Here is a 13,593-nt window from a genome sequence, read left to right on the forward strand (position 1 = left end):
CAATCTGACACAACTGGCTGATCACTCAGCTGGGGCAAGGTCGTGTAATCACCCCTTGCTTAGATATAGTATACCTATATCTAAACCTATATCTGGACACATATATACCTATAAGTCACTCCTATGGCAGGCCTTAAAAAAAATCCTGGAGGCAAAGTGCTTGGTTTTATGTGAGATGGTGCTCTAGCATGAGCTGAGCCTGTCTGCAGCTGTCGGGACCAATTCCCATAGCTGTTCCTGGATATTGCCATTCCATATACTCTTAAGTGCATTATAATCCTCGCGGTTATTTGCTAACTCTGGTTTGACTTTATCAAAACATGTCGTGTAAGGTGTCATACTCTTTGGAATACTAACCCCTCGCCAGTCCTGGCGACGGGGGTAGAATTCCACCCTTCTAGAGGGAGAAGACATGTTACTTTAACTAAACTCGGTTAAATCTAATTTAAGCCCCAGCATCACAAAATGGACGCTGTTGCCACAGACACGAGTCTGGCCTCCTGCTGCTGACCGGAGCTCCGGCAGGGGAGGCCTGGACAATAGATATCCTGTCACAGGGAGGTGTTACACCACCCCAGACAGGAGATTGTGGATTGTAGCCGGGAGGGTTGAATGAAACTAGACACTGCCTGGGGAGCACAAGGCTTCCCATGCATAGTCCAGTTCAAACCGGTGCTCGGACACTCCAGTCCCAGCTCTGGCGCGAAACTGGACAAAGGGAAAGGGGTGTAACCACCCCCTTACTGGGTTCCACCCATAGGAGGGACCACGCAGGTAATCCAGCCCCTTGAATTGGAATAAAGGTAGGAGCTGTGCCCAGCAGCATTAGATTATCCTGAACGAAACTTTGATACAGAACTCTGGACCCTTCGACATCCCACGACGTGGAAGACTGAAGAATCTCCCTTGTGGTCAAGGAGTGTCCACCCTGTGCAAACAGGCACCATCCAGCGCCCAACATTTTGCTTTGTTGCAGTTCCCGCCAGAGCTCGAGCGACGGAGGTTGACAAGACCCAGCTTCCCTGACTTCTAACAGCCCGATCCACAGTCCCAGCGAATCTGAGACCCGTGGAGACGACGTGGAGCCGGCCATCTTGGAATGACTGCGAAGTGCTGACCGTGCAGCTCCTGAGGCACCCTCGAAGCTGTGCATTGGGGTTTGAGAAGCCCCAGCCCCGAGCAGCTTGTGCACCGAAGATCTCCCCTCCACACTCATTGAGTGCTGCGTGGGGCCCTTTTGCATTTTCCTGCTCGACGCGTTGGTCCGGTCGCTTGCCCGTTGGCTAGTGGCCCCAGAACCGACGAACCTTGAAATTTGCACTGCTAGTCTGGTTGCTCCAGACTTGCCCTCGCTCCCCTGAAAAGGAGCCACCGCTCTGACCTTGCCGGTCCGAGTAAGAAGTGATCTTCAAATCCTGCGTGGGTTGGTCTTGCCAAGGCTTGTTACCTCCAATCCGGAAGCCGACACCGCCGACAGCGAGAGCCTTCGCGGGACAGCTCGTGCTCCACTCCTGGTCATCGTCGATGCCCCAGAGTCCACGTGGCAGAGGAGACAAACTTCATGACAACCACCTTATTATGCCCGACATTGCCTGGTTCCTTCCTGGTTCCATCCTGGTCACTGGCTAGTGACCCAGACTCTGTCCCCTCTGCTTTCAGGTACTCTACATCTTCGATCCACCCTTGGATCCAACCGGACTCTTAACTCCTGGCCGCCTGCAGCATCTTCATCTCCAGGCTCCATAGATCTACACGACGAAACCCGACACACTTTGGCACCTATGCACCCGCTTCCTGTGGGTGAGGTAAAGATCTAACACCGGTGCTCCTGTAGTGGTTTACACCTCTAGTGTCCTAGTTTAAAGTGTGGTAATTCTATTCCAGTCGGAAGACTTCCAAAACAGTAACTCTTTAACTTTTACGCGCCATTGACTTTGCAATGGTGCATGCGTGTGCTTTAGGCACTGCACCTGTGTCCCGCGGGCCTCCCCGACTTCATCACTGCTAGTCCCGAGTAGTCCCAGCGATTCACAACGCCCTAGTCCTTACCATTGTTCGAGAGGTGGTACTTATACCACTATTTTAGTATATGGTTTTAGTGGCCACCGGGCCTATCCAAAATTGTGCAACTTTTGAATGTTTAACTGTGCTTTTGTTTAAACGCTTGTGCCTCTGCACTCATAAAGAGAACAGAGGATTATTCTAGTAATAAATACATATATTTGTATAATATATAACTTGTGTGTTGTCCTTTCATTTGATATTACAGGATTGCATATGGTAAAACAGCTGGCTTCACATGCCCTCTTGAGTTTAGCCTAAGACTGCTTAGTCCATGCTACCCCTAGGATAGCTTGTCTATAAGGTTGATTTTACAACCACCACCATAAGGGATTGTTTGGACTGATACAAGGTGCCCACAGAATTGTGGACATCCTAAATCAGGCCAACTTCTCACACCAGGCGTAGGTGCGGACTCCCCTGCGGTTCTCTTTCAAGGCAGGGCGTGCTGGAGCTTGCTGGCACTGCTGCGCATGGCCTGCAGTGCGGCGGATGGGGAAGAAGAGATTAGGCGAGGTCGTCGCTAGCATTTGGTTGCTGGCGAGCCTATGCCCGACCAGACACCCGGGTCCCGCAGGCGCAGCACCCAGTCTCCCCGCTCGTCACCCTCTCCTGTGCAGTCGGCCCGCGAGGCTCCTCACGCTGCCTCGTTCCTGTGGCCGGATCAAGGTTGGAACCTGCGGCCTGGGTGGGGGGATGGGGGGGGGGGGTAGTGGGGGAGGAGAGATGAAGCAGGGTCTTTGTTGGAGTTTGGCCGCCAGCGGGCCTCGGCCCAACCCGACCCCCACCGGCGCAGTGGTCAGTTGGCCCGCGGGGCTCCCCCAAGCCTCTCTGCTCCTGTGGCCTGATCATGGTTGGAGCCTGCGGCCCCGGTGCATAGGTGTGCCACCCACCAGGTCTCCTCCGTTTCCACCTTCTGTCCGCTACTGGGCCTCCCCGGTGCGGTGCACCAGACCTTCACCACAACACCTCGCGCCAGGCACCACCCTCGTGGTGGATCCCGCTCAGGCTCCTTTCCTCTGTGTCAGACTGTCAGTGGAGCCTGGCAGAGAGGGAGTGGCCTGTTCAGGGCGAGTGGCAGCGGTAAGGGGTGGCCGCCGCACTTCTACGCACTGTGCAGGTAATCAGTGCGTTTTTGCCTCCAACTTCCTTGATGCACAGCAACGGCGTGGACATGTCCCCTGGCAGAACAGAAGGAGCTGCCTGCGTGCTGCTTGTGGACGTTGCCTCTTAGGGGGAGATTGAACAGGATAATCGGGGCATTTACAGCAGAGCTGCTAAAGTACAAGTCTGCCATCTCGGCTGACTGGCCACACCCCCCTTCTCTGGGACACCTTTAGGGTTCTGCGTTGCTAATGTTTTTATGTGAATGAATACATGTGTGCGTTTCTCATTTATTTGATGCAGGAGTGTGTGCTTTCACTGCTTTGTTCAGGCTCATGCCTTTTTGGCCTTGCTGGCTCCTTGGTGTTCAGGTTTTAGTGTCAATGTCCCTCACTTTTCACTCCTTTGTTTTGTTGCAGGTGAAAACCCCTTGGAGTTCTTGAGGGATCAGCCCCAGTTCCAGAACATGCGGCAAGTGTTACAGCAGAATCCAGCCCTTCTGCCAGCCCTCCTTCAGCAACTGGGTCAGGAGAATCCACAGCTTCTACAGGTGCGCACCATGGTGTGAGCCAGCTTCTCTTTAAATTCAAAACTGTTCTGAACGATGGGCAAGGGTAACCATTGATTCAAAGGGAATTAACTTTCAGCCCATGTAGACGAGGATATTTACCCCAGAAGTGAAAGTGAAGCTTTAAAAATAAACAGTTTTCCTCGGTTATCCACAATGGGTACACCCCAGTTCCTGAAAAAAAAACTATCAAGGGTACCCTTTTATTAGGAATATATGTACAAGTGGTTCAAAAAGCAAAAGAAATGTCAGTTTGAAATAAATAGAAATCCTGCAAATGACAACCGTGGAGGTCACTTACGAACCAGTCTGGATTATTCTGCTGCCATATTTGTAATATACATAGAGTGGTCTTTGGTGCCTCCAAGAGGACTATTTCTTCCTCATCTCATGGTGCTAGGTGTATCGGTCCATCTCCTATGGAGTCCTCACATTCGAGTGGACGATTGATTATATTAGTTCTCAAAACGTACAGTGAAGTGTTCTACATATTATCATATAGGGTATTGTATGCAGAAAGCAAAAGTTTGTGTTTTTACTTTCCAGTACAGCTGACTTTATTTTGCTTGCACTCCAACTGCATTTTATTGTACTTACGCTCTTTAATCAACGATCTCTTCACTGGATAAAAGAAAACAAGAGTCGCAGACAAAAATATCTGAGAGGGAGCAAAATGTGGAAGACGTTAATAAGCTTTCTCCTGCCTTATTAATCCCAAGTGATACAGGTTTTGATTTGCTGCATACATGAGTTTGTTTTGTCGTTTTCTTAATTTAAAAATGGTCTTCCGACCCCTGTAGCCTCATGCGAACCATTGCTAAAATGTTTGGTAGGCTCTCTACCATTATCCTAGTCTTCTTGTTGCTCTCATGTGTGTATGCATGTGAGAGATCGAAGGCTTAGGTTCACTAAACATTTCCCCTGTAAGGAGGGGGGGGGGGGGGGGAAGCGTATAGCTACCTCTCCTCGTTTTGTTTTTTAGGTCTCGCCTAGCGAGCGGGCATGTTCTGCTCTAGGAGATAACCTTTTGGAATTGGTCTGCCCTTTTCGAGCACTCGTGCTTGTGCTGGCATCCACTTTGCGGGGGCGCGAAGCTGCGCGCAGGGGTCATCTGTTTGCAATTAACGTGGTTGCGCGCTCTTGTCCTTTCTTTTTAGTAAATGGCATTAAAGCATTCCTTTTCCCATAGACATTACTTGGTCAAAGTGCACCCGGATCACTATTTATTTTGTATTCCCTCTACGCTCCACCCGTCTGCGCCTTAATCTCTTCTGTCAAGCAGTAAATGTGAAACTTAAAGTTCGGACTGTAACCTCTCCGATCAGCATTTCTGTTCGAGATTCAAATACATTATAAAAAAACTTAAAACTGGAGCATTCTCATGGATCTGACACGGTCTGCTCCTCCCACCGGATACTAGACGGCTCTTGGTCCAGTCCTTGATCATCTCCCGACTGGACTACTCCAATGGACTTTATCTTGGAGCTCCCAAGGGCACTATCAAAATTCTGCAGTCAGTTCAGAACTGCGCTGCCCGACTATTAGTTAAAGTACCTAGACACAGCTCGACTAAGCCTGTTCTGCGTGCTCTACACTGGCTTCCGATCCAGGAGAGGATATGATTCAAGGCCATGTGCTTGGCCCACAAATCTATCACAAACGGTCCTTCTATTTTGCGCCCACTCTTCTGCCCTTACCGACCTTCTAGAACCCTTAGGTCAAGTGAACTTAATCTTTTGATAGTTCCAAGGATCCAAAGATCCCGAATGGGGGGACGGTTGTTTTCCCTGCAATCTGCTAAACTCTGGAACAATCTACCTGAGAGCATCCGACTTCAACCAAACCATCTTATGTTTTGGAAACAACTCAAGACCTTCCTTTTCCGATAAGTGGTGGTGATTTGCCCTGGGTCTAAGCGCTGGGATGCCTTAGGGTAGCCATGCGCTATACCAAGTGTATTATTCATTCATTCTGTGCCAGTGATATAATTGGGCATTTCTAAGGCTCCTGCTTAATTGACAGCCTGACAAGTTAGAGGCAAGAAAAACAACCCCTCCCCCACCAAAGCAACATACCCGTTTTGTTCTCAGTTGGGAGAAAGCCCGCTCTGTCTGGATAGGCAGCATGGCAAAGTTCCGTGCAAGGCACTCGGGAGACTGCCCGAGCTGCGTACCCAGGTGTTAAATTATTACAATAAAGAAGTTTTAGAGAAAAAGGAACACACTTCCACTTTTTGCTCACTACGCTACTTTCCGCATTATGGATCGCAATGGACTTGAAAAAGGTTTAGATCAAGAAACCACCGTCCATTTTAGCATACACATAACAAAATATAAATCTGCCATAAAATTTAGCTAGTTTGTCGTCCGCTCCCTTTTCCTGCATCAGAAAAAGATTAAATGAATTTTTATCTGTATTTTATAAGACGAGGAGCGGTTACTTGAGACCCGATTCACGTGAACACTCCTAGCCGTCCTGATGCGTACGTAGACTTGTGCCTACAGATTACAGACGCTTACTTGACCCTATTTACAAAGTTTCCCATGTTTCCATCACAATGAAAGCTTTCAGGAGATTTCCATGCATACTCCCCCCTGAACCCTATTCCTTCAGATAGTCTGCCGTCGTAGGATTAGGGAAAGGCCATTGAACAAATATACATTTACCATTTCCTTCATCTAAAAAAACAATTCCATACACCCGATTAGAAAAACATCTGCAAAGCCAATCACTTTGGCTTTTACACTAAAAATGTGGCCCTATGCTTCAGTACAACTTGTGCATACACACAAGGACTGTAAACCACAGCATACATATATATTTGCATACTTGCATATACAAGTACACATGGGATGTATACTGTTGATCTGGCCCCTTTTGCAGGGTTATCCCTAAACTTTGTGCGTTCCTCAGCCACTTTTTCTGACTTTTTTTTTTTTTTGGAGTTCAAATTTGCTTTATTGGGTAGGTTGAAACATGATACACAGCTTATTGCGCCTACAACCCGGAGGCCGGCAGCGGAAAGTAGTTGAAATTGACATAGCCTCACGGCCGGCATCCCGGAGGCCCGGCGGCAATGCATGGAGGTAAGGAAGTAGGGTATCGCATCTGATGTTAGGCAAGGAAGGATGAGCAGCAGTAGAACAGTGTTTTTTTCTGGGGGAAAAGTTCGTTTTTCTCCTTTTTGGTGTCCAGAACAGTTTAACAAAAAACCTCCAACAAAGCAGTAACTAAGAGGCAATCAATGACTACATGGCAGAATAAGTGTTGATGATCTGGTGTGGTGTAGTATGGAAGCAGAGGTGTGCAGAACAATGTGTGCGTGTCGTGGGCGTCCCAGCAAGAGGGTCTTAGTGAGCCAGAATCAATGCCGGGAATGGAGCTCCGAAGTAATATCTATCAGAGGGCATTGTGACACATGTCGGGTAGAGCACGGGGTAAAAGCGTGAGAGTAAGGAGGATCAGCGGATTATCCAAGGGGGCAGAGCCACGACGCAGGTGTCACATGAAGTTCGGGGGGGGGGGGTGAGTGGGAACATCGCGGTCGGTAGTAGGGAGAGCACCATCTAGATAGTACAATGAGGAGGCGTGCGCGCAGAAGCAGGGTCCCTGGTCAGGCCTGGTATGGGAACAGTACACTAGTCTATAATAAGTTGGTCGCCTTTCGGGTCCACGTCATCCGACCGTGCGAGCAGATATCGCACCAGTGGATCCCAGATGTCGCTGGGTCGACTCGAAACGGCAAGTAGCTCAGCAAAGGTCGCATGTTGATCTTGGCAGTAAGTTAGGTCAGCTAGCCAGTCCTTGAATTTGGGCGCTCTGCCCCCGCCCCACCGGCATGCCGCGCGTCTCTTGGCCAGCAGTAGTGCGGTGTCAACGAATTTCCGGCATGATCTAGGAAGCTGCATTGTGTCCCCGAGCAGGGTCACCAGTGGGTCCAGGGGTACATTCTCCTCAACCATCTCCGCAAGAGCATCCACCACTTGTTGCCAGTAGTGTGCCACCTGGGGGCATGCCCACGCCAAGTGGAGAATGTCGGCACCATCGGCGCGGCAGCGTTCACAGCGATCATCGTCCGTCAGGCCAAATCGCCGCTTCCTCACCGGCGTGTAGTACACCCGCTGCAAGAATTTATAATGGATGATCTTCAATCTGCTGCTGGCAGAGATGCGGGAGCTAAGCGCACAACAATGGCGCCACTGTTCGTCCGATATACCAATAGCAAGTTCAGCAGACCAGCGCTGCCGCGCACTGGATTCCGGCATCGGGCGGCCCCCCTGAGTTGGCGGTAAAGGCCAGAGACCAAGTGGGTCCCATCCTGTGAACACAATAGGAAGTGTAACGGTGGCAAAGTGTCAGGTTCACTGGGAAATTCAGGCAGGATGTCTCTCATCCCCGCTCGTAGCCGCACATAGTAAAAGAGCTCGAGAGGAGTGCGCCCATGTTCAGAAAAGAATAGGTCTGCCGATTTAAAGGAACGATTTAAAGGAACCATCGGAGAACAAGTCTCCCCAGCAGGAAACTCTTACCTTAGCACAGAGTTCGCGAAAACCCGGTTCTCCCAGGAGGGTGAGATCAGGGTGATGTGCAAGCGGCAACTTGGGCGAGTAGACTAGTTTACTGTGCAAGCTCTTGGTCATGCGTCGCCACGCATCTAATGTGTAGGAGACCGATGTATTGGGTGTAGTGATGGAAGATTCAGGGCAGTGGAGCAAACCATTGAGCGGGAGAGGATGTACTATCCAATCCTCCACTGCTATATGTGGCATGTAGGGAGTAGGAGCCATCCAGTGGTAGGCAAAGTGTGCCTGTGCACACTGATAGTAGGCCTCAAAATCAGGGACATGAAAACCCCCCTTATCATAGGGGAGGGTGAGCGTGGACCACTTAAGCCGGGGACTCTTGCCTCCCCAAAAGAGCCGTCGCAACTCCGTCCGCTGGGTCCGGAAGAAGTGAATTCCAGGGAAGTAAGGTATATTGAGAAAAAGGTAGAGGAATCGGGGGAGTACCACCATTTTTATGAGCGACGCTCTCCCAGCCATGGACAGCGGTAGAGTAATCTAGCGATCCACTGAGGCGATCAGTTTGGTTACCGCTACCCCGTAATTGGATCGCAGTGTCTCGTCCCTGTCGCGCGAAATGCAGATCCCTAGATAGCGGAGGTCCGATCGACACCACTCTAGTGGGTAATCAAGAGGAAAAGTAGTCACCGCCTCGGTCAAAGGGAAAAGTTGCGACTTGGACCAGTTTATGTGAACACCGGAAATCCCGCCAAACAGTACAAATTCCCTGAGTAGGGGATTGAGATATATTTCGGGGTGCTTGACATACAGCGTGATGTCATCCGCATAAAGGGACACATCAATCTGGCGCTGTAAGCATTGCACTGCGCCGCCACGATGTAGTTGACGCAAGCGACAGGCAAGAGGCTCGACCGCTATGGCAAATAATAGGGGGGGAGAGAGGGCACCCCTGTCTCGTGCCCCTGGTTAGTGTGATAGGCTGTGATAAGTGGCCATTGATCAGTATTCTCGCCGTGGGGCGAGTGTAGAGCAGGTGGATCCAGGATATAAATACTTTGGGAAACCCCATACCGGCCAGCACCGAGAACAGGAGTCGAAGGCCTTGGTCGCGTCAAGGAATATAGCCGCCACAGGAGTGTCAGGGTGCACCGTGCGTAGCAAGGAGAAGAGCGTGCGGAGGTTATGGGATGTAGATCTACCCGCCACAAAGCCTGATTGATCGGGCAGTACAAGTCTAGTCATCAATAGCGACAGCCGGTTGGCCAAGACTTTGGCAAGTATTTTAACGTCACAATTCAGGAGAGAAAGCGGGCGATAAGAGTTATAGGATTTGAGGTCTTTATCAGGTTTAAGGAGTGACGTGATCACCAGTTCGCGCATGGAACAGGGGAGCACCCCATCGCATAGGGACTCGGAGAAGACCTCGCTGAGCACCGGGGCCATGATGTCGATGTAAGTTTTATAGAACTCGGCCGGTATGCCATCGAGTCCAGGGGCCTTGCCATTCTTGAGGGACATAATGGCCTCACGCATCTCATCCTGCTCAAACGATGCCGCCAGGAACTCCCTATCCCCATCGCTGAGCCAGCATAGTGTAACGTCGTTGAGGTAGTCAGAATAGGACACATCGGGCCCCGCTGTGGAAGTATAGAGTGAATGGTAATGCGCCACGAATGTAGCGAGGATCGTATCAGAGTCTCTGATGGCAATGCCAGAGGTGTCGGTGATTTCCAATATAGTGTTATGTGCACGCGGAGGCTGTGTGATCATCGCGAGCGCCCTCCCGGGCCTGTCCCCCTGCCAGTGCTTGCCCCTGAACTTGGCTTCCCGCATAGCCTCCTCCTCATACCGTGACAGCGTCTCTCTAAAGGTGGCCTGTAGGTCGGGGCCACTGTCAGACACCATGCGAAGTTCTAAATCCTGCAATTCCTTCTCCAATGTGCTGATGGTGGTAAGGATAGTACGTAGTACACCGTGGCTTTTGGAGATGCAGTATCCCCTAATGGTAACCTTGAATGCTTCCCATATGTGCTCAACCGAGTCCACCGACCCCTTATTCCTAGTGAAAAAATCCGCTATCTCTTCCCCCAGTTCAGTGTGAAACAGGGCGTCAAGGAGAATATCAGGGCGAAGTCTCCACTGCGGTCGTGGACTGTCCCACCCCGGTGTGTGAAAGTGCAGCAAGACAGGACTGTGATCAGAGTATGTCCTCGGCAGGTGACGAGCCCCCACCAGTTCCACAGCCACATCTCTTGTAAGGAAGAAATAGTCTAGGCACGCCCAGGTCCCAGTATGTGATGTAAAGTGTGTGCCTTCTCTGCCAAGGGGGTGCAAGTGCCGCCAGGCGTCCAGCAGTCCGCCTTCTTCAATGATGCCCTCCAGCGCCTCAGGTGCCCTGGGCTTGTAGGAGCAGACTCCATCTGCTCTATCCAACTGAGGCAGCAATGCCAGGTTGAAGTCCTCTCCCCAGACTATGTGTCGTGACGCAACAGAAAGAATCTTGCCCCATAGAGTGGTGAAAAAGGCGGGTGTGTCAATGTTAGGTGCATATGTGGTTACAAACGTGTACGTGTCTCGGCCTATCCTGCCCCATAGCAACGCATATCTACCTTCTTTGTCGAGCAGTTCGCCATACCTCTGAAACGGGATCCTGCGGGCAATGAGAATAGCGACTCCCCTCGAATAGGTGGAATATGAGGAGAAGGTACGTTCTCCGGCCCACCTACCCGCAAAAGAAGTCCTGCAGCAAAGCCACCTGTACGCGATGTCTATCAAGATAGGCAATAACATTGCAACACTTTTTGGAATCATTCAACCCTCTAATATTCCAGGACATACAGGTCAATTGGGTGGTCACTGCTGAAGCAGCCATTGACAGCACAAGTAACATATCAGTGCCAATACAGGCAGCATGAAAAGACCATCTCCGCACCACCAGTCCCAGTGCGTATTCCATGACAAAGTCCAAGCATAAAGTCCCTTAGATGATTGCCTCATGAGACATCCCCCCCCCTCCACCCACCCCAGCATCCCAATCATGCCAGCAGCCAAGCAATCCCACCCATCTTCCCAACCCCTCCCCCTCCCCCCCCCCCCCCCCCCCCCCCCAACTTAAGCAACCTCAACAGCTGAAACGTCAGCAAGTCAAAGGGGATCACCCAGTAGGGGTAAGACATAGAGTACGCACAGCCACTTCTCGAACCCCAGCCTCACTCCTGTGCCGCCCTCGGTGGAGACTAGGGCCAAGAAAGTGGTCCTTGGTTTACGTTTCCACAGGGATGTAGAGTCCATGCTGGGTCATCGTCCATTTGGTCCCCCACGCCTCTGCACCAAAGTGTAGGACGATCATACTCCAACGCAGTCGGTGTGCAGTGCAGCGTGTGTAAGCAGTTAATCTTCGTGTGGCGCCGGGGATAAGTCAGCATCGTCGTGGTCCTCCGCAGCGTCACGGTCGTCCCTGCGTGCTCTCCGGAGCGACTTGATGAAGTCTTCTACTTTCTGCGGATTGGTGAAGAACCGTTGCTTGCCCTGGTGGGTGACACGCAGTTTCGCAGGGTACAATAGTGCATAGTCTATCTGAGCCTCTCGCAACTTTTTCTTTACCGGTAGGAATTTGCGCCGCTCCTCCTGAACCATTGACGTAAAGTCTGGGTAGATGGAGAAGGTGACACCATTATATTGCAGCGATCTTTGAGTCCGGGCCGCCCGGAGTGCAGTGTCTCGGTCACGGTAGTTCAGCAGCCGGGCAATTATGGGACGAGGTGGTAAGCCAGGTTTGGGCACAGGTGCCAAGGAGCTATGAGCCCGTTCAACGATGAATTGAGGAGAGAAGGCGTCCTCACCAATGGAGCCCTTGAGCAATTTCTCAATGTACAGTTCCATTCTGCCCGTGTCCGTGGATTCCGGCACATTGGTGACCCGTATGTTGTTTCGACGGCTACGGGCTTCTAAATCCTCATTTTTTGCCACTATTACCCTGAGTAGGTTGTCCATCCTGGACAATTGAGTGGTGTGTGAGGTGGCGACATCCGAGGTGTCAGAGATACGCTGCTCTGCAGCCGTAATGCGTTCTTCATGGCGGTCGACCTTATGTACCAGTGCGTCTAGACGGGCAGTGACGCCATCGACTTTCTCAACAACAGTGGCGAAGCCCTGCCTCATCTCCTGTATCAGGCTAGTCAGGTCAGTGTCTTTAGCAGGAGAGGCGGCGGCTCTTGGGGACGACGTGCTAGGCTCCGGGTCCAGCTGCGTATATTTCGCGCCCTTCCTCGCGGCGTCGAAACTAAGTTTGGTTTGGCGGTTTTCAGGTCGCACCATGGTGAAGATGGGGTTCAACGCCCTAGGACTGCGGGAGGCAGCAGCCCTACAGTTAGTCGCTCAGGGCTGTTACCGCCAGGGAGCAGGGCCACAGCAGACGCCAGACAGGAGAGCGCTCCAGCGGATCAGCAGGGGTCTCTGCGGAGGCTATGCGGGGTCCTGATGGGGCAGGGCAAGCCCCGCGTGGTTCGCTGGCAGGGGGGGTGGCCGTGTCCAAGTAGCGGTGGTGCCAGAGCCCAACTTCTTGTTTCCGCTATGCACACTGGCGGCGCGACAGGCCCAGTCGTGGGGGGTGTAGGATTGGCCGAGTCTCTGTTGGGGTTCACAACCCTGGTGTGGTGGTTGACCCGGGGGCGTAGCTTCAGGCCCTCCGCCCGCAGCGCAGCCAGCCAAAGGTAGGATCAATGCAGATCAACTTGAGGAGGGGAGTAAGGGGGGGTTCAGATGTCGCAGCAGTCCGGGTCTAGTAGTGCGGCAATATACAATTGCGTCTCGATGGCAGGAGTAGTGTGAATATCCAGGGCCGACCAAGGCCCGATGCAGCAGCTCCGGCAGCCTGAAGGGCTCAGGCACAACAGTCTGCCCTCCCGCGGGCAACACACAAAGCAACGCCGCCTCCTGAGGGCTCTAGGCAGGTATAGGTCCCACTGGGGCTCGGGGGACGCTGCGTCTGTCCCAAGGCGGTCACCAACGCGGGAGTACAGCGGTCGCCCGCTGTGCAATTAACAAGGATAGTAGCGGCAGAAGGGGGCGGGGGGGCAAGGGGGGCCCCCGTGCCGGCAGGCAGGCCGCCTCTTACCTCCGCCGTAGGTTCGCCGATGGTGAGAGTCTGTGCAAGATTCTGCCAGCCGCGCTGCAGTGCGGCCTAACCCCTCGTGGTCATCCCCGGCCCAGCGTAGTCTGCCGTAGCCGGTCGCGTGCACACCTCCGCTCCGAGGCACCAGCCGGCAAATCTTCAAGTGGGCACAGCTCCGGCTTCGAGCCCCACAGCGCCTCCAAACTCGGATCGAGTGTGTGGAT

General features: G+C 52.2%; 1 protein-coding gene across 1 annotated transcript in view; it reads left to right on the plus strand.

Annotated features, from left to right (window-relative positions):
• Nucleotides 1–13,593, plus strand: part of RAD23A (RAD23 nucleotide excision repair protein A) — a 143,692-nt gene that overhangs the window by 93,937 nt on the left and 36,162 nt on the right. The window contains exon 7 of the mRNA XM_086962236.1: nt 3,585–3,715. Within this exon, the coding sequence (XP_086818362.1) occupies nt 3,585–3,715 (131 nt within the window). The remainder of the gene's footprint in view (nt 1–3,584; nt 3,716–13,593) is intronic.

Source organism: Lissotriton vulgaris, chromosome 1_1 (genome assembly GCF_964263255.1).
Source record: "Lissotriton vulgaris chromosome 1_1, aLisVul1.2, whole genome shotgun sequence".
NCBI lineage: Eukaryota > Metazoa > Chordata > Amphibia > Caudata > Salamandridae > Lissotriton > Lissotriton vulgaris.